Consider the following 21,836-nt stretch of genomic DNA (forward strand, 5'->3'; position numbering starts at 1 on the left):
CCCAGATTCTAGCAGAGATGCAGAGAAGCACATTTAGTTTCTTTWAAAAAAAAGAACCACCAGTCAGGATACAGACAGCTCAAGAGGTAAACTTAGATTAGCATAATGATTATGGCTCTAGATTGCAGGAGAATGTTTCAGGTGTTTAAAAAATGCGAAATTCTCCAACTTTAACAGCCCCCCAGTCATCCTCACATACGTTGTGCACCCTCAGATTTTGGGGGTGTATGACACCCCTGAGAAATGGAGCAGTGTGTGCTGGTCCAGTGAGGGCTCAGAGCCCCTTTTCTATATTTTCTGCAGCTGCACAAACTCTGSGGGCTCTGATCTCACTGGTAGATCCCTCGAAGCAGCATGGGTGATGTGTGATTGGGTATGAGGCTGTTAGCCATAACATTTCAGATGTCAGGGGATTGGTGGGTGGAGAACAAGGGAGAAGCTTCAGGCTTATACAGCCAGGCTGGGGGAATGACATGCATCCTTATCACTGTACAGTAAAAAAGGGTTGGTACTACCACCCAACCATAGGTACTACAAATAAAGACGAGGCCTTTCTGAACAGCACACTGTCTGTGCAAGGAATGAAGTGCAGTGTTTGTTGGGGTATAGATAGTGTATTGGTGTGGTGTACAGGTACTAGTAAGGGATTGGTGGAATGTGTTTTCCTTTTAACACAAGGCATTTTGTTGTAATTATTTTTGGGCAACGGATGAGATGGAAAAATGTCAGGAAAGATTTCACAATGTGCAACTATGGCCTTTACTAAAGGTGACTCAGGTGCTTTGTATTCTAAGGAGAGGTAAGTCTTACAGAACTATGTTTAACAAAAAGCATGGTATTCAGTGTAGGCACTAACCTTCCAAGATCTTATTGCATCACTGAAAACCTGTAATTCATGTTAAACATTGAAAAGTTAAGCAGAATAGAATGGCTGCTTGTAGGATGTGAATCACTGTGAACTAACAAGTTAAATGAATTCCACTCCATAAGGTAAAGCTAAGTAAACTAATCTATCAACTAATATATAATGAGTTGATTTGATTCTGTCCAACTAACAATGTATATCAAGATTGTGTAGGGAGGTCCCAGAAGAAGCTACAATGGCTTCCATTTATGCCATGCATTTGTTATAATGATGTTTGCTCAGGGTGGGAAAGTAATGTAGAATTATGGGGCGGATTTCTGTAGAGTTATTGTATGAGGGTAACAATGTTATAAACACCGCTCAAAAAAATAAAGGGAACACTTAAACAACACAATGTAACTCCAAGTCAATCACACTTCTGTGAAATCAAACTGTCCACTTAGGAAGCAACACTGATTGACAATAAATTTCAACATGCTTTGTGCAAATGGAATAGACAAAAGGTGGAAATTATAGGCAATTAGCAAGACACCCCCAATAAAGGAGTGATTCTGCAGGTGGTGACCACAGACCACTTCTCAGTTCCTATGCTTCCTGGCTGATGTTTTGGTCACTTTTGAATGCTGGCGGTGCTTTCACTCTAGTGGTAGCATGAGACGGAGTCTACAACCCACACAAGTGGCCCAGGTAGTGCAGCTCATCCAGGATGGCACATCAATGCGAGCTGTGGCAAGAAGGTTTGCTGTGTCTGTCAGCGTAGTGTCCAGAGCATGAGGCGCTACCAGGAGACAGGCCAGTACATCAGGAGACATGGAGGAGGCCGTAGGAGGGCAACAACCCAGCAGCAGGACCGCTACCTCCGCCTTTGTGCAAGGAGGAGCACTGCCAGAGCCCTGCAAAATGACCTCCAGCAGGCCACAAATGTGCATGTGTCAGCATATGGTCTCACAAGGGCTCTGAGAGATCTCATCTCGGTACCTATGGCAGTCAGGCTACCTCTGGCGAGCACATGGAGGGCTGTGCGGCCCCACAAAGAAATGCCACCCCACACCATGACTGACGCCACCGCCAAACCGGTCATGCTGGAGGATGTTGCAGGCAGCAGAACGTTCTCCACGGCGTCTCCAGACTCTGTCACGTCTGTCACATGTGCTCATGTGCTCAGTGTGAACCTGCTTTCATCTTGTGAAGAGCACAGGGCGCCAGTGGCAAATTTGCAAATCCCAAACGTCCTGCACGCTGTTGGGCTGTAAGCACAACCCCCACCTGTGGACGTCGGGCCCTCATACCACCCTCATGGAGTCTGTTTCTGACCGTTTGAGCAGACACATGCACATTTGTGGCCTGCTGGAGGTCATTTTGCAGGGCTCTGGCAGTGCTCCTCCTTGCAGAAAGGCGGGAGGTAGCGGTCCTGCTGCTGGGTTGTTGCCCTCCTATGGCCTCCTCCACGTCTCCTGATGTACTGGCCTGTCTTCTGGTAGCGCCTCCATGCTCTGGACACTACGCTGACAGACACAGCAAACCTTCTTGCCACAGCTCGCATTGATGTGCCATCCTGGATGAGCTGCACTACCTGAGCCACTTGTGTGGGTTGTAGACTCCTCTCATGCTACCACTAGAGTGAAAGCACCGCCAGCATTCAAAAGTGACCAAAACATCAGCCAGGGAAGCATAGGAACTGAGAAGTGGTTGCTGTGGTCACCACCTGCAGAATCACTCCTTTATTGGGGGTGTGCTTGCTAATTGCCTATAATTTCCACCTTTTGTCTATTCCATTTGCACAACAGCATGTGAAATGTATTGTGCATTCTAAGGTGTTGTTCTAAGTGGACAGTTTGATTTCACAGAAGTGTGATTGACTTGGAGTTACATTGTGTTGTTTAAGTGTTCCCTTTATTTTTTTGAGCAGTGTAGTTATGTTAATACACCAGCCTGCCGTTGTACAGTATGTATAGCTCTGTTAAGGTCAATAAAGATCTGCATTATTGTGTTTGTCACACGTATGCTGTTGTAGGAATAGGTAATTACTTCAAAATACAGTATTCACGCCCCTTGACTTTTTCCACATTTTGTTGTTTTACAGCCTGAATTTAAAATGGATTCAATTGCGATTAAAAAAAAGTATTATTATCACTGACCTACACACAAAACCCCATAATATCAAAGTGGAATTATGTCATACAAATGAAAACCTGAAGTGTCTTGAGTCAATAAGTATTAAACCCCTTTATGGCGACCCTAAATAAGTAAAGATTTGCTTAAACTAGTCACATAATGGGCCTCCCGAGTGGTGCAGTGGTCTAGCTGTGCCGCTAGAGATTCTGGGTTCGAGTCCAGGCTCTGTCTCCGCGACCGGGAGACCCATGGGGCGGTGCACAATTGGCCCAGCGTCGTCCGGGTTAGGGGAGGGTTTGGCCGGCCGGGATGTCCTTGTCCCATCGCGCACTAGCGACTCCTGTGGACTGGGCGCAGTGCACGCTGACACGTTCGCCAGATGTACTGTGTTTCCTCCGGGCAAATTGGTGCGGCTGGCCTCCTGTGGGCTGGGCGCAGTGCACGCTGACACGTTCGCCAGATGTACTGTGTTTCCTCCGGGCAAATTGGTGCGGCTGGCTTCCGGGTTAAGTGTGCATTGTGTCAAGAAGCAGTGCGGTTGGGTTGTGTTTCGGAGGACGCACGGCTCTCGACCTTCGCCTCTCCCGAGTCCGTACGGGAGTTGCACCGATGAGACCAGACTGTAACTACCAATTAGATAGATACCACGAAATTGGGGAGGAAAAAGGGCAATTTTCTTTTTTCAACTGGTCACATAATAAGTTGCCAGTACTCTGTGTGCAATAATACTGTTTAACATGACTTTTGAATGACTACCTCTTCTCTGCTGTACCCCACAAAACAGTTATCTGTAAGATCCCTCAGTTGAGCAGTGAATTTCAACCACAAAGACCAGGTAGGTTTTCCAATGCCTTGTAAAGAAGCAGACATTGAAATTCCCTTTGAACATGGTGGTTATATTGTTACACTTTGGATGGTGTATCAATACACCCAGTCACTGCAAAGATACAGGCGTCCTTCCTAACTCAGTTGCCGTAGAGGGGGTACACCAAATAAAAATGTGATAAACATTTATAAAAAATGAAACAATTAAAAAAATATATTATTCACATTTTCAAACACTCCATTTATATTTTCCAATGGGGCTATACATTTGGGTGAGGTATTTTTCTTGCCTGAGTAGCCTCGTTCCACTGCCAAAAATAAAATGTGTTAAATAAAATTTAACAACACAATGTCAAATACAGGTAGCCTAGTCAAATAATTAACATCCACTCACATTAACCGTTACTCTCTCGCGGGAATTCCACTAACGGTCCGTATGTAGCCAAACGTAGCTACTGCTCATGTTGGTATCTGTACTGATGGCGCAAAAGCCATGATGGGGAGATATAGTGGAGTGGTAACGCGCGTGCAAGCAGTTGCTCCCGACGCCACTTYGGTACACTGCAGCATCCACCGAGAGGCTCTTGCTGCCAAGGGAATGCCTGACAGCTTGAAAGACGTTTTGGACACTACAGTGTAAATGGTTGACTTTGTTAAAGCAAGGCCCCTGAACTCTCGTGTATTTTCTGCACTATGCAATGATATGGGCAGCGATCATGTAACGATTTTACAACATACAGAAGTGCGCTGGTTATCAAAGGGAAAAGTATTGACACGTTTTTTTGAATTGAGAGACGAGCTTAAAGTTTTCTTTACTGACCATAATTTTCACTTGTCTGACCGCTTGCATGATGACGAGTTTCTCACACGACTGGCCTATCTGGGTGATATTTTTTCTCGCCTGAATGATCTGAGTCTAGGATTACAGGGACTCTTCGCAACTATATTCAATGTGCAGGACAAAATTGAGGCTATGATTAAGAAGTTGGAGCTTTTCTCTGTCGGCATTAACAAGGACAACACACAGGTCTTTCCATCATTTGTATGATTTTTGTGTGCAAATGAACTCAAGCTTACGGACAATGTCAAATGTGCTATAGCGAAGCACCTCAGTGAGTTGGGTGCGCAATTACGCAGGTACTTTCCCGATACGGATGACACAAACAACTGGATTCGTTATCCCTTTCATGTCCTGCCTCCAGTCCACTTACCGATATCTGAATAAGAGAGCCTCATCGAAATTGCAACAAGCGGTTCTGTGAAAATTMAATTTKATCAGAAGCCACTGCCAGATATATGGATTGGGCTGCGCTCAGAGTATCCTGCCTTGGCAAATCGCGCTGTTAAGACACTGATGCCCTTTGCAACCACGTAAATAATGTGAGAGGGGATTCTCGGCCCTCACTAGCATGAAAACTAAATACAGGCACAGACTGTGTGGAAAATGATTTAAGACTGAGACTCTCTCCAATACAACTCAACATTSCAGAGTTATGTGCATCCTTTCAAGCACACCRTTCTCATTAACCTGTGGTGAGTTATTCACAATTTTAGATTAACAAATAAGGTTTTATATGTAAGATGGTTAAATAAAGAGCAACATTTTTTATTATTATTATTATTTTTGCCCTGGTCCTATAAGAGCTCTTTGTCACTTCCCACGAGCCGGGTTGTGACAAAAACTCACACTCATTCTTGTTTAATAAATGTATCGTATAGTGTGTGTGTGGCAGACTTATTATGATGGCAAAAACCAACATTTGAGAGTGCTCTGACCCTGGTGTTAGAGGGGGTACACAGCTGGAGGTTGAATGTTTGAAGGGGTACGGGACTATAAAAAGTTTGGGAACCACTGCCGTAGAGGAAGTAAACCGCTCAGGGATTTCACCATGAGGCCAATGGTGACTTTAAAAAATAATTTACCTCCATTTTCTCCCCCATTTCGTGATAGTCAATTGCGATCCAATTACGATATTTTCTCATCGCTGCAACTCCCCAACTGGCTTGGGAGAAGCGAAGGTTGAGTCATGCGTCCTCCGAAACATGACCCGCCAAACCGCGCTTTTTAACACCCGCCCGCTTAACCCGGAAGCCAGTAGCACCAACGTGTGGAGGAAACACCTTTCAACTGACAACCGAATTTAGCCTCTTGTGATTTTAGTTAAACTCATATGATTATTTGGGATAGCTGAAGTACCATTGTCTGCATTCTGGATCACCACTCGTTAATTAATCATCMCCCCTGTTCACACCATCTTGTTCCCCCCTTGATGTAACAGCTCGACAAGCCCTCTGATGTCTGAGGAGGTACTGTAATTGAAGGGGTTCATACTGATGCTCAGAAGTCACTCTCGTCTGGACATCCCTTCAATATTTATTAACCTGTGTTTTTCCAATAGTCCTTGAAGTCTACTTGACAACTCTTGTTAAGCCCCTCTTACTTTAATGAGGGGAACCTACATTTTTCTGGCAGAACTACCATGCGGCCTCTTGTCAATGGCAATTACAGCTCTGGAACCCTGCTTGTCCTACTTGCTCTGTCTTTGGGAGTGGCTTGGGAATCCTGTGATCAGAGACTCCATCTTCTGTGTTTTAATTGGGAGTTTGGAAGTCCCGCCTAGAGATGCAGGCCTCTGTGAGTCAGTAACTCTAGTAACAGATGCCACCTCACCATAGGTGTTGATTAATTGCATGGAAAAGCTCTCTGACCCTTCATACAGCTTTGTGGTTTTACAACAAGGAACCAAAGTAGGCCTACAAAGTAACTTGCAGTATACAGTTTGCTGTCTCCATTTAATCTATCGACAAAAAAAGCCCAATTTAATAATGGAATCTATTTTGACGTGGGCTTACCTCTCACTGGTGCTCTAATGTTGATTTGTATGGAGCCTAATTGATTCATTAAGCTGTTTGTATGCGACGCTAAATTCACTGAGATCAATCAGAGGCGTGTTAAACCTTCTATTCTTCCTTTTCATAATAAGAGATGGAGAGAGATACTAATTACTAAGTTGTGTGCCCTGAGCACAAGGGAAAGGTTATTTAGAGAGATGCTTTCTCTGATGTCTGATAAATGTCATGCAAAAATWGATTTTCCTTGATACTGCTAGAATGTATTATGTATATATTTGGGCAAAAGCCTCCTATTAGAGGACAACAGGGTTGTCACGTTTGTCGTATGGAGGAAGAGAGAAGGACCAAGGCGCAGCGTGATATAAATACATTCTTCTTATTTATTTACTGAAACGAAGAACACTAAACACACTATCAAAATAACAAACAAACGCAACGCTATACAATGAATAAGTGCAGACACAGGCAACTTACACATAGACAATAACCCACGAAATACCCAACGGAATATGGCTGCCTAAATATGGTTCCCAATCAGAGACAACAATAAACAGCTGCCTCTAATTGAGAACCAATCTAGGCAACCATAGACATACAAACACCTAGACAAGTCAAACACCCCATAAACATACAAAACCCCTAGACAAGACAAAACACATACATCCCCCATGTCACACCCTGACCTAACCAAAATAATAAAGAAAACAAAGATAACTAAGGTCAGGGCGTGACAAGGGTGCTATAATCATTTGTATTATTTTTTATGTTAACGGAATAGCTGAATACATGTTGTAAAGCATTTAATTGGGAAAGACTCTGACTATTAGGCAGTGTTGGGCCAAGTATTAGAGAGGAGTACAAAGAGATGTGGTGGCTGCAAAGCCTTGGTCATGAGAATATTAATTATAATTGTGTGAACTTCTATGATCAGTAGCCTAGGCTAGGATGTGATACTTTGAGAGTGAGACCACATGAATTAGGCCATTATAATTAATTATATTAGTGCCAGAGAAGGATTAATGCACAGCATTTAAGGTTTAAGACATGAAGTAGATATTACTGCAGCCTTCTCAATCATTATCATGAAATTGTGGGGAAACAAATAGATTACATACTATTCGCTAGTTACATTAGCCAAAAATGCTCAATGAGCCTCTTCACMMTGGGTCAACAGTTTGTTGATATGAGAAAACTTGTGAATAAATGTTGGAAATAATACAAATAGAATCTCCAGTTACTGAACAATGCTTTGTTAATGGATTTAGTACCATCTGGCTGTGCTCAACTTACGAGAGGACCACAGTGGAAATAAGCCTGCAGGCTTTATTATGTATCCCAGATCATTTGATGTAGGCCTATTCACTGTTGGGCTGTAACAGACTTCTATGTACATTTAACGATCAAATAAAAATATAAAAACATGGGGTAACCAACAGTGGTCCAATTGGAAAGCCAGTAGGATGCTAGTTGTATTTAAAACAACAATCTGTAAGAAAGAATGACAAAATATAACTATTTTAAAATAGATTGTGTTCGTAAAATGTATACAGTATGTAAAAGCTGGAAGTCAAAGTCTAAGTGTTGTTGTTCATTAGTTTACTTCAATTATGGGAGGGGTGGTAGGGTTAGTGGAAAATAATATAGGAAAAACATATATATATATATATACACTACCGTTAAAAAGTTTGGGGTCACTAACAAATGTCCATGTTTTTGAAAGAAAAGCAATTTTTTTGTCCATTAAAATAACATCAAATTTATCAGAAATACAGTGTAGACATTGTTAATGCTGTAAATGACTATTGTAGCTGGAAACAACAGCTGATTTTTTAAATGGAATATCTACATAGGCGTACAGAGGTCCATTATCAGCAACCATCACTCCTGTGTTCCAATGGCACATTGTGTTAGCTAATCCAAGTTTATCATTTTGAAAGGCTAATTGATCATTAGAAAACCCTTTTGCAATTATGTTAGCACAGCTGAAAACTGTTGTTCTGATTAAAGAAGCAATAAAACTGGCCTTCTTTAGACTAGTTGAATATCTGCATTTGTGGGTTTGATTACAGGCTCAAAATGTCCAGAAACAAAGAACTTTCTTCTGAAACTCGTCAGTATATTCTTGCTCTGAGAAATTAAGGCTATTCCATGCGAGAAATTGCCAAGAAACTGAAGATCTCGTACAATGCTGTGTACTACTCCCTTCACAGAACAGTGCAAACTGGCCCTAACCAGAATAGAAAGAGTGGGAGGCCCCGGTGCAAAACTGAGCAAGAGGACAAGTACATTAGAGTGTCTAGTTTGAGAAACAGGCGCCGCATAAGTCATCAACTGGCAGCTTCATTAAATAATACCCGCAAAACACCAGTCTCAACGTCAACAGTGAAGAGGCGACTCCGGGATGATGGCCTCCTAGGCAGAGTTGCAAAGAAAAAGCCATATCTCAGACTGGCCAATAAAAAGAAAAGATTAAGATGGGTAAAAGAACACAGACACTGGACAGAGGAAGATTGGAAAAAAGTGTTATGGACAGACAAATCTAAGTTTGAGGTGTTTGGATCACAAAGAAGAACATTCGTGAGATGCAGAAAAAATGAAAAGATGCTGGAGGAGTGCTTGACGCCATCTGTCAAGCATGGTGGAGGCAATGTGATGATCTGGGGGTGCTTTGATGCTGGTAAAGTGGGAGATTTGTAAAGGGTAAAAGGGATCTTGAAGAAGGAAGACTACCACTCCATTTTGCAATGCCATGCCATACCCTGTGGACGGCACTTAATTGGAGCCAATTTCATCCTACAACAGGGCAATGACCCAAAGCACAGCTCCAAACTATGCAAGAACCATTTAGGGAAGAAGCAGTCAGCTGGTATTCTGTCTATATTGGAGTGCCCAGCACAGTCACCGGATCTCAACCCTATTGAGCTGTTCTGGGAGCAGCTTGACCGTATGGTACGTAACAAGTGCCCATCAAGCCAATCCAADTTGTGGGAGGTGCTTCAGGAAGCATGGGGMGAAATCTCTTCAGATTACCTCAACAAATTGACAACTAYAATACCAAAGGTCTGCAAGGCTGTACTTGCTGCAAATTGAGGATTCTTTGACGAAAGCAAAGTTTGAAGGACACTATTTTTTTCAATTAAAAATCATTATTTATAACCTTGTCAACGTCTTGACTATATTTGCTATTCATTTGGCAACTCATTTCATGTATGTTTTCATGGAAAACAAGGACATTTCTAAGTGACCCCAAACTTTTGAACGGTAGTATATATACATACACACATACATACATACAGTTGAAGTCGGATGTTTACATACACTTAGGTTGGAATCATTAAAACTAGTTTTTCAACCACTCCACAAATTTCTTGTTAACAAACTGTAGTTTTGGCAAGTCGTTTAGGACATCTACTTAAACAGGTTGGAAAATTCCAGAAAATTATGTAATGGCTTTAGAAGCTTGCTAATTGACATTATTTGAGTCAATTGGAGGTGTAACTGTGGATGTATTTCAAGGCCTACKTTCAAACTCAGTGCCTCTTTGCTTGACATCATGGGAAKATCTAAAGAAATCAGCCAAGACCTCAGAAAAAACATTGTAGACCTCCACAAGTCTGGTTCATCCTTGGGAGCAATTTCCAAATGCCTGAAGGTACCACATTCATCTGTACAAACAATAGTACGCAAGTATAAACACCATGGGACCACGCAGCCGTCATACCGCTCAGGAAGGAGGCGCGTTCTGTCTCCTAGAGATGAACGTACCTTGGTGCGAAAAGTGCAAATCAATCGCAGAACAACAGCAAAGGACCTTGTGAAGATGCTGGAGGAAACAGGACAAAAGTATCTATATCCACAGTAAAACGAGTCCTATATCGACATAACCTGAAAGGCAGCTCAGCAAGCAAGAAGCCACTGCTCCAAACTGCCATAAAAAAAGCCAGACTACGGTTTGCAACTGCACATGGGGACAAAGATCGTACTTTTTGGAGAAATGTCCTCTGGTCTGATGAAACAAAAATAGAACTGTTTAGCCATAATGACCATCGTTATGTGGAGGAAAAATGGGGATGCTTGCAAGCCGAAGAACACCATCCCAACCGTGAAGCACGGGGGTGCAGCATCATGTTGTGGTGGTGCTTTGCTGCAGGAGGGACTGGTGCACTTCACAAAGTAGATGGCATCATGAGGCAGGAAAATTATGTGGATATATTGAAGCAACATCTCAAGACATCAGCAGGAAGTTAAAGCTTGGTTGTAAATGGGTCTTCCAATTGGACAATGAACCCAAGACACTTTCAAAGTTGTGGCAAAATGGCTTAAGGACAACAAAGTCAAGGTATTGGAGTGGCCATCACAAATCCCTGACCGCAATCCTATAGAACATTTGTGTGCATAACTGAAAAAGTGTGTGCGAGCAAGGAGGCCTACAAACCTGACTCAGTAACACCAGCTCTGTCAGGAGAATGGGCCAAAAATTCACCCAACTTATTGTGGGAAGCTTGTGGAAGGCTACCCAAAATGTTTGAGCCAAGTTAAACAATTTAAAGGCAATGCTACCAAATACTAATGTATGTAAACTTCTGACCCATTGGGAATGTGATGAAAGAAATAAAAGCTGAAATAAATCCTTCTCTCTAKTATTATTCTGACATTTCACATTCCTAAAATAAGTGGTGATCCTAACTGACCTAAAACAGGGAATTTTTACTAGGATTAAATGTCAGGGATTGTGAAAAACTGAATTTAAATGTATTTGGCTAAAGTGTATGTAAACTTCCGATTTCAACTGTACATACGTACATACATATTTTTAAGTTGTTTGTGTGTGTATGTATGTATGTATGTATATAAATATGTATGTGTGCTTATATACAAAGTACCAGTCAAGAATTTGGACACACCTACTCATTCCAGGGTTTTTCTTTATTTTTACTATATTCTACATTGTAGAATAATAGGGAAGACATCAAAACTATGAAATAACACATATGGAATCATGTCGTAACCAAAAAAATCACAACATATTTTATATTTGAGATTCTTRAAATAGTCACCCTTTGCCTTGATGACAGCTTTGCACACTCTTGACATTCTCTTCATGAAGCCGTCTTCATGAGGTCGTCACCTGGAATGCATTTCAATTAACAGCTGTGCCTTAAAAGTTAATTTGTGGAATTTCTTTCTTAATGCGTTGAGCCTATCAGTTCTGTTGTGACAAGGTAGGGGGGTATAAGATAGCCCTATTTGGTAAAATACCAAGTCCATATTATGGAAAGAACAGCTCAAATAAGCAAAGAGAAACAACAGTCCATCATTACTTTAAGACATGAAGGTCAGTCAGAAAGTCCAGAATCCAGAAAGTCGCAAAAACCATCAAGGGATATGATGAAACTGGCTCTCATGAGGACTACCACAGGAATGGAAGACCCAGAGTTACCTCTGCTGCAGAGGATAAGTTCATTGGAGTTACCAGCCTCAGACATTGCAGCCCAATTAAATGCTTCACAGAGTTCAAGTAACAGGCACATCTCAACATCAACTGTTCAGAGGAGACTGTGTGAATCAGGCATTCATGGTCAAATTGCTGCAAAGAAACCACTACTAATGGACACCAATAAGAAGAGACTTGCTTGGGCCAAGAAACACGATCAATGGACATTAGACTGGTGGAAATTTGTCCTTTGGTCTGGAGTCCAAATTGGAGATGTTTGGTTCCAAACGCCATGTCTTTCTGTGAACGGACGATCTCCGCATTTGTATTTCCCACCGTGAAGCATGGAGCAGGAGGTGTTATGGTGTGGGGGTGCTTTGTTGGTGACACTGTCTGTGATTTATTTAGAATTCAAGGCACACGTAACCAGCATGGCAACCACAGCATTTTGCAGCGATACGCCATCCCATCTGGTTTGGGCTTAGTGGGACTATAACTTGTTTTTCAACAGGACAATGACGCAACCCCTGTCTTTGCTTTGTCACTATGGTGTATTGTGTGTAGATTGATGAGGAGAAAAAAACGAATGTAATTAATTTTAGAATAAGGCTGTAACATAACAAAATGTGGAAAAAGTAAAGGGTTCTGAATACTTTCCGAAGGTACTGTATTTACCAAAAAATATATGGGGGATTGGAAATGATCTATCTGCAATCTACAATCTATCTGCAATATAAAAGCTGATCTACCCCCTAAATATATATATACAGCTCTGGAAAAAAATAAGAAATCACTGCAAAATGATCAGTTTCCCTGGTTTTACTATTTATAGGTATGTGTTTGGGTAAAATTAACATTTTTGTTTTATTCTATAAACTACTGACAACATTTTTCCCAAATAAAAATATTGTCATTTAGAGCATTTATTTGCAGAAAATGACAATTGGAAAATAAGTTCATATTCATTTTTAAACAACACAATACTAATGTTTTAACTTGGGAAGAGTTCAGAAATCAATATTTGGTGGAATAACCCTGATTTTCAATCACAGCTTTCATGCGTCTTGGCATGGCGCTCAGTGGTGAAGCTGAGGCAGGCTGTAATGTATGCAGMAGGAAGCAGTGGAGATCGAGAGAGAGGTTAGTACAGTGGTTCCTAAATGTGGGGTCCTCTGAGAAAATCTGTACTAATTTTATCAAACAAGTTAGGGACTTTAAATWWAAWAAAAWAAAWATATATATACAGCTCCACATGTCCCATCTTCCATATAGGCCTTGGCTACATCAAATGCAATTAGGCTACAGTTAAAAACAATTAATATGTTTGGTTGTTGCTGATGCTATTTGTCAGTGTGAATAATTTATCATATTTCCCCCCTTTCAGGGGTATGACATTACAATTGTATGCCARTATAGCTAATAGGCTATGTGTTTGTAGATGACTGAGGTGCATGAACCAATAGCAGCCAAGGTGATAATGGCTGGGATAATTTTTCCATAATGGCTGCTGTTGCTGGTAGCAAGCATGAGGACGAAAATGGCAGTTTATTTAAACTAGCAGTCATTCAATCTTCCCGGTGTAACAGTTGGGATAATGAGCAATTCGGAGTACAACACATTTCTCATCCCCGGATTAAGGTACATTTTCTGAGRAATATTTCGTACCGTTCCGTGGTCTCTTAATATACACAGGAATGCTGTCCGACCCTATTGCAGCTGTAAGAAAGCTGGTCAGATCTGCTGGCTACCACCTCATCGACACTGACCATGAAGGTAGGCTCCGCCTAATCTGTTACACAAACTGCTGGATCGTTTTATAATCCACTGCGACAATGTTGCAAACGCTCAAATGATACATTCTCTGATAAATCGCTACAATATTGTAAACAATGTTTATTCTGTCAAATTCGAGAATGCATGGACAAGCGTCTCAAACCCCCATCACTCCTCCTTCGATGGTGTCTCCACGGAGTGTGATTGGATTAGAGACGGTTACCCTTTCCCCTCTAACCCGGTGATGTTGGCAGTTTCCTGCTCTCACTACTCGACTGCCGAAGCTGCACTGAACACAGCTCAGATACCGGACGCTTTAATCAAAGCAAAAGCCTATCAGACAATTATTTCACATTCAAACAGACAGCAATGCGAAGGAAATCGAGGATATTACTATGCTTTGCTGTCCTCTGGGTGCTTGGCATAGCATATTATTTKTATTCAGGAACAACGTTGYGTCGAAAGGTATGTTTCCCCGACTCTTTTCTGAGCTTATTGAAAATTCATTAGAGCTCGCTTCCACGAGAATTCAGTACATGTAATGGCTTCAAGATAAAAGCGAAGCATGTTGTGTAGATTTTTATCATGGTTATTTTGATAGTCTGCTAATATTATGGAACGCAAATTCCGAGTGTATACCGTTAAGAAATATATTGTTTCCATGATCAACTAGATTATTTTTTATTTGCTTAATAGGAATACAGATATTGCATGCTTTGAACGTTGTGCTGTCTGGTAGCTAATCGTAGCGTAGTCTGATTAATCAGGCTGTAATACACAATTCATTTGTATATACAGCCTGAAACTAATGCCTACAAAATCGTGTAAATGTTACTTACAAGCAAGAATGTTTTATACAATTTACATTTTTGACTTACTCCACGGGTTGTCTTTGCGGTTTGTCCTTAAGCTGCTCGAAATTTGAGACAAATTGTCCAAAGAAAAGTATTGTTTACCCGACTTMTCAGAGAGCCGGTAGGCTGTATGGTTCGGGAACCGATATAAAATTAGTTTTTAATTAGATATTCGGTTTTCTTTAGTCAATAGGTATTGAACCAAGTATGCCATGAAAATTGTATATTTAAGCAATAACACCACATGGGGGGTGGTATATGGACAATATACCACGTCTAGGGGCTTTTCTTAGGCAACACACAACGCAGTGTCTGGATACAGCCCGTAGCCATGGTATATTGGCCATATACTACAACCCCCTGAGGTGCATTATTGCTATTATAGACTGGTTACCAAAGTAGGTAGAGCAGTAAAAAATAATAATGTTTTGTTATACCCGCAGTATACTGTCCGATATACCACGGCTGTCAGCCAATCAGCAGTCAGTGCTCAAACCGCCCAGTTTATAATTGATTTAAGGGAGAGTGGAGAACAATCCACACTTTTTTATTTTTGGGAATAGTGCATTTTTTAAAGGTTAAAATCTGAATCAAAAATGTACAATTCACTCAAAAAATGTGTTGATTGTCCTCCATCCTCCCCTGATTCAAGATATGCCGTTTTCATTGTCACGGCGTGCTTGGTTTATATGCTATTGACGAGAGAACTGAATATCCAATATAAAACTAATTTGACCTTGGAGCCAAACATATAACATACCTACTGATCTCTAAAAAGTCAGGTGAACCATACTTTCCTGTGGATATTTCGAGCATCTGAATAACAAACCACACAGACAACAGGTAGAGTAAGTTTTTAAATGTAATTTTATTCAACATTCTGGCTTGTAAGGAACAWTTACATAATGTTCCTTACAAGCCCGAATGGCATTAGCTTCAGGCCGTATATACCAATTAATCGGACTAATCGTAGCCTATCATTTTGATGTGTGATTGAATAGCTAGGCCATTGTAACCACTTTATCAAGAGCTGTGTTTAATGCACACACCACTTCCTTAATTCAACTATGACTGCTGCAATAGTTGAAGGAAGTAGCCTATATCGGCTACATTGTAACAAAATTTGCAAACCAAGGTTTGCCATTGTTTAAAACCCCTGCTTYTCTATGGTCATATGATTACAAGTGAGGAATAGGCTATTGCCTGTTGTTTATAACCTAAGTACTGTATAGCTKTCTCCCAAGCCTTTCACTCTTCTTTCTCTGTTACCGTTAATAAACAAAAATGACGAGGTCAAACATTTCACTTATTATTAAGCTGTGCATTCAGCAAATATATTAAAGTGGTTTATCATGTAACCAACCCCTGTGATAACACCTGTCCCCTTTATTGGGCCACTATTTGCTCTGATCTTGTCAGTGTGTGCTCTGTCATTTGGCACCTTTCATTTGACATTATGCTGATAGGTGGTGCAGCTAGATAAGGAACCTATTGACATTCTGATTTGATTAACAAAGACCCAGTCTCCACTAAAGGCAGTTATCAGTGAGTAGTTTCCAATTTCCCTGGCGAGTGCAAGGCAGAGGGATGCCTCAAGGCCAAATCACATCACAAGGAACTGCTCAGGAACGCCACCACTGTGCTAAGCTCCCACGTTGGACTCAAATAGGGGTGATGACAATGCTGCTGGTTTCCTGTCTGTGGGAAGGGGGCATCTGATGTCTGACTTTTGTTGTGGAGGGAGATGAGCCTGCAACAGAATTAGGGCTGGGAATTGCCAGGYACCTCACGATATTATCGCAGTATTTAGGTGCCGATATACGATATGTTTTACGATTCTATATGTTTAGCAATTTTATTGTGATTCAATGTTCCCAACATATTGCWCACCATATGTCTGCTGCAGAGAGACTATAGAACCATGAGAAAATTAGTTTTGATCAGTCATAMAAAAAAAATGCTGAAAACAAATTTGCTCCCGATTTTTAAAAAGAAGATGGAGGACAAGCTATGATGGAAAATTACTGGAATTTTGTTGCAGGTACAGCAAACTAGCACTATTGTCAAAACGGTACAATATATTGTCAAACATAATATCCCGGTATGTACAGTGCCTTCAGAAAGTAGTCATACCTCTTGACTTATGCCACATGTTGTGTTTGCCAATCTTGGTGTTCTCTGGCAAATGCCAAACGTCCTGCACGGTGTTGGGCTGTAAGCACAACCCCCACCTGTGGATGTCGGGCCCTCATACCACCCTCGTGGAGTCTGTTTCTGACCGTTTGAGCAGACACCTGCACATTTGTGGCCTGCTGGAGGTCATTTTGCAGGGCTCTGGCAGTGCTCCTCCTTGCACAAAGGCGGAGGTAGCGGTCCTGCTGCTGGGTTGTTGCCCTCTACGGCCTCCTCAGTCTCCCGATGTACTGGCCTGTCTCCTGGTAGCGCCTCCATGCTCTGGACACTACGCTGACAGACACAGCAAACCTTCTTGCCACAGCTCGCATTGATGTGCCATCCTGGATGAGCTGCACTACCTGAGCCACTTGTGTGGGTTGTAGACTCCGTCTCATGCTACCACTAGAGTGAAAGCACCGCCAGCTTCAAAAGTGACCAAAAACATCAGCCAGGAAGCATAGGAACTGAGAAGTGTCTGTGGTCACACCTGCAGAACCACTCCTTTATTGGGGGTGTCTTGCTAATTGCCTATAATTTCCACCTTTTGTCTATTCCATTTGCACAACAGCATGTGAAATGTATTGTCAATCAGTGTTGCTTCCTAAGTGGACAGTTTGATTGACTTGGAGTTACATAGTGTTGTTTAAGTGTTCCCTTTATTTTTTTGAGCAGTGTATATGGTATATATAATCTCACAAAGTGAGTACACCCCTCACATTTTTGTAAATTTGAGTATCTTTTCATGTGACAACACTGAAGAAATGACACTTTGCTACAATTTAAAGTAGTGAGTGTACAGCTTGTAATACAGTGTAAATTTGCTGTCGCCTCAAAATAAGGGGACAGCAAATTTACACTGCTGGAGCACGTGCTACGGTGGGTGCTGCTATGGTGACCAGTGAGCTGAGATAAGTCGGGGCTTTACCTAGCAAAAACTTGTAGATGACCTGGAGCCAGTGGGTTTGGCGACGAGTATGAAGCGAGGGCCAGCCAACGAGAGCGTACAGGTCGCAGTGGTGGGTAGTATATAGGGCTTTGTGACAAAACGGATGGCACTGTGATAGACTGCATCTAATTTGTTGAGTAGAGTGTTGGAGGCTATTTTGTAGATGACATCGTCGAGGATCGGTAGGATGGTCAGTTTACGAGGGTGTGTTTGGCAGCATGAGTGAAGTATGCTTTGTTGTGAAATAGGATGCCGATTCTAGATTTAATTTTGGATTGGAGATGCTTAATGTGAGTCTGGAAGGAGAATTTACAGTCTAGCAGACACCTAGAGTTGAAGTCGGAAGTTTACATACACCTTAGCCAACTAAATTTAAACTCAGTTTTTCATAATTCCTGACATTTAATCCACGTAAATATTCCCTGTCTTAGGTTAGTTAGGATCACCACTTTATTTTAAGAATGTGAAATGTCAAGATAATAGTAGAGAAGGATTTATTTAAGCTTTTATTTCTTTCATCACATTCCCAGTGGGTCATATACTCAATTAGTATTTGGTAGCATTGCCTTTAAATTGTTTAACTTGGGTCAAATGTTTTGGGCAGCCTTCCACAAGCTTCCCACAATGGTTGGGTGAATTGTGGCCCATTCCTCCTGACAGAGCTGATGTCAGGCCTCCTCAATCGCACACGCTTTTTCAGTTCTTCCCACAAAGTTTCTATAGTATTGAGGTCAGGGCTTTGTGTTAGCCACTCCAATACCATGCCTTTGTTGTCCTTAAGCCATTTTGTTTAACTTTGGAATTATGCTTGGGGTCATTGTCCAGTTGGAAGACCCATTTGCGACAAACTTTAATTTGTTGCTTCAATATATCCACATAATTTTCCTCCCTCATGATGCCATCTATTTTGTGAAGTGCACCAGTCCCTCCTGCAGCAAAGCACCCCCACAACATGATGCTGCACCCCCGTGCTTCACGGTTGGGATGGTGTTCTTCGGCTTGCAAGCCTCCCCCTTTTTCCCAAACATAACGATAGTCATTATGGCCAAACAGTTCTATTTCATCAGACAGAGGACATTTCTCCAAAAGTACGATCTTTGTCCCCATGTGCAGTTGCAAACCGTAGTCTGGCTTTTTTAATGGCGGTTTTGGAGTGGTGGCTTCTTCCTTGCTGAACGGCCTTTCAGGTTATGTCGACATAGGACTCGTTTCACTGTGGATATAGATACTTTTGTACTGTTTCCTCCAGCATCTTCACAAGTTCCTTTGCTGTTGTTCTGGATTGATTTGCACTTTTCACACCAAAGTACGTTCATCTCTATGAGAAAGAATGCGTCAATTTCCTGAGCAGTATGATGGCTGCGTGGTCCCATGGTGTTTTAACTTGCGTACCATTGTTTGTACAGATGAACGTGGTACCTTCAGGCGTTTGGAAATTGCTCCCAAGGATGAACCAGACTTGTGGAGGTCTACAATTTTTTTCTGAGGTCTTGGCTGATTTCTTTTGATTTTCCCATGATGTCAGTTTGACAGTTGGCCTTGAAATACATCCACAGATACACCTCCAAATGACTCAAATTATGTCAATTTGCCTATCAGAAGCTTCTAAAGCCATGACAACATTTCTGAATTTTTCCAAACTGTTTAAAGGCACAGCCAACTTAGCGTATGTTAACTTCTGACCCACTAAAATTGTGATACAGTGAATTATAAGTGAAAAAATCTGTCTGTAAACAATTGTTGGAAAAGTGACTTGTGTCATGCACAAAGTAGATGTCCTAACCGACTTGCCATAACTGTAGTTTGTTAACAAATCATTTGTGGAGTGGTTGAAAAATTAGTTTTAATGACTGCAACCTAAGTGTATGTCAACGTCAGACTTCAACTGTAGGTAGTTGTCTACATATTCAAGTCAGAACCCTCCAGAGTAGTGATGCTGGAAGGGCGGGCAGGTGCGGGCAGTGATCGGTTGAAGAGCATGAATTTAGTTTTACTTGCATTTAAGAGCAGTTGGAGGCCACGGAAGGAGAGTTGTATGCATTGAAGCTCGTCTGGAGGTTAGTTAACACAGTGTCCAACGAAGGGCCAGAAGTATACAGAATTGTGTCGTCTGCGTAGAGGTAAATCAGAGAATCACCAACAGCAGAGCGACATCATTGATGTATACAGAGAAAAGAGTCGGCCCGAGAATTGAACCCTGTTGCACCCCCATAGACTGCCAGAGGTCCGGACAACAGGCCCTCCGTTTTGATCTACTGAACTCTATCAGAGAAGTACTTGGTGAACCAGGCGAGGCAGTCATTTGCGAAACCAAGGCTGTTGAGTCTGCTGATGTGAATGTGGTGATTGAACGAGTCGAAAGCCTTGGCCAGGTCAATGAATACGGCTGCACAGTATTGGCTCTTATCGATGGCGGTTATGATATCGTTTAGGACCTTGAGCATGACTGAGGTGCACCCATGACCAGCTCGGAAACCAGATTGCATAATGGAGAAGGTACGGTGGGATTCGAAATGGTAGGTGTTCTGTTTGTTAACTTGGCTTTCGAAGGCCTTAGAAAGGCAGGGTAGGATAGATATAGGTCTGTAGCAGTTTTGGTCTAGAGTGTCTCCCCCTTTTGAAGAGGGCGATGACCACGGCAGCTTTCCGATCTTTGGGGATCTCGGACGATACGAAAGAGGTTGAAAAGGCTAGTAATAGGGGCTGCAACAATTTCGGCGGATAGTTATAGAGAGGGTTCAGATTGTCTAGCCCGGTTGATTTGTAGGGTCCAAAATTTGCAGCTCTTTCAGAACATCAGCTGTCTGGATTTGGGTGGAGGAGAAATGGGGGAGGCTTGGGTGAGTTGCAGGGCAGTTGACCAGGGTAGGGGTAGCCAGGTGGAAAGTATGGCCAGCCGTAGAAAAATGCTTATTGAAATTCTCAATTATAGTGGATTTATCGGTGGTGACAATGTTTCTTAGCCTCAGGGCAGTGGGCAGCTGGGAGGAGGTGCTCTTATTCTCCATGGACTTTACAGTGTCCCAGAACTTTTTTAAGTTTTGCTAAAGCTGCCTTAGCTTTCCTAACTGCCTTTGTATATTGGTTCCTAACTTCCCTGAAAAGTTGCATATCACGGGGGCTATTCATGCTATGCAGTATGCCACATGATGTTTTGTGCTGGTCAAGGGCAGTCAGGTCTGGAGTGAACCAAGGGCTATATCTGTTCCTGTTTCTATATTTTGAATGGGGCATGCTTATTTAAAATGGCGAGGAAGGCACTTTTAAAGAATAACCAGGCATCCTCTACTGACGGTATGAGGTCAATATCCTTCCAGGATACTCGGGCCAGGTCGATTAGAAAGGCCTGCTCGCTGAAGTGTTAGGGAACGTTTGACTGTGATGAGGGGTGGTCGTTTGACCGCAGACCCTTACTGATGCAGGCAATGAGGCAGTGATCGCTGAGATGTTGGTTGAAAACAGTGGAGGTGTATTTGAAGTAGAGGTCGACCGATTATGATTTTCAACACCGATTCCGATTTATTGGAGGACCAAAAAAAGCCGATACCGATTAATCGGCCCGATTTAAAAATAAAAATTATTTATTCATTTGTAATAATGACAATACAACAATACTGAATGAACACTTATTTTAACTTAATATAATACATCAATCAAATAAATTTAGCCAATCAAATAATGCAAAAACAAAGTGTTGGAGAAGAAAGTAAAAGTGCAATATGTGCCCTGTAAAAAAAGCTAACGTTTAAGTTCTTGCTCAGAACATGAGAACAACTGAAAGTGTGGTTCCTTTTAACATGAGTCTTCAATATTCACAGGTAAGAAGTTTTAGGTTGAGGTTATTATAGGACTATTTCTCTATATACCATTTGTATTTCATATACCTTTGACTATTGGATGTTCCAGTTTAGGTCACCTAACAGCACGAGCTCTGAAGATAGATGGGGGGCAATCAATTCACATATGGTGTCCAGGGCACAGCTGGGGGTAGAGGGT

The 21,836-nt window shown here is 41.8% G+C and overlaps 1 protein-coding gene across 3 annotated transcripts in view; it reads left to right on the top strand.

The window, feature by feature from the left end:
- Positions 1-13,595: 13,595 nt before the first annotated feature.
- galnt2 (UDP-N-acetyl-alpha-D-galactosamine:polypeptide N-acetylgalactosaminyltransferase 2) overlaps positions 13,596-21,836 on the top strand; it is a 103,415-nt gene continuing 95,174 nt past the window's right edge. Inside the window, exon 1 of one of the 3 annotated variants that reach the window (XM_070444954.1) lies at positions 13,596-13,865. In XM_070444954.1, coding sequence (XP_070301055.1) covers positions 13,860-13,865 — 6 coding nt within the window. In that variant the 5' untranslated portion in view covers positions 13,596-13,859. Of the gene's footprint in view, positions 13,866-14,059; positions 14,331-21,836 lie in introns of those variants that run through there. The other 2 variants (XM_023993499.2, XM_023993500.2) reach the window with 2 other exon arrangements.

The sequence above is a fragment of the Salvelinus sp. IW2-2015 genome, linkage group LG8 (genome assembly GCF_002910315.2).
Source record: "Salvelinus sp. IW2-2015 linkage group LG8, ASM291031v2, whole genome shotgun sequence".
Taxonomy (NCBI): Eukaryota; Metazoa; Chordata; class Actinopteri; order Salmoniformes; family Salmonidae; genus Salvelinus; species Salvelinus sp. IW2-2015.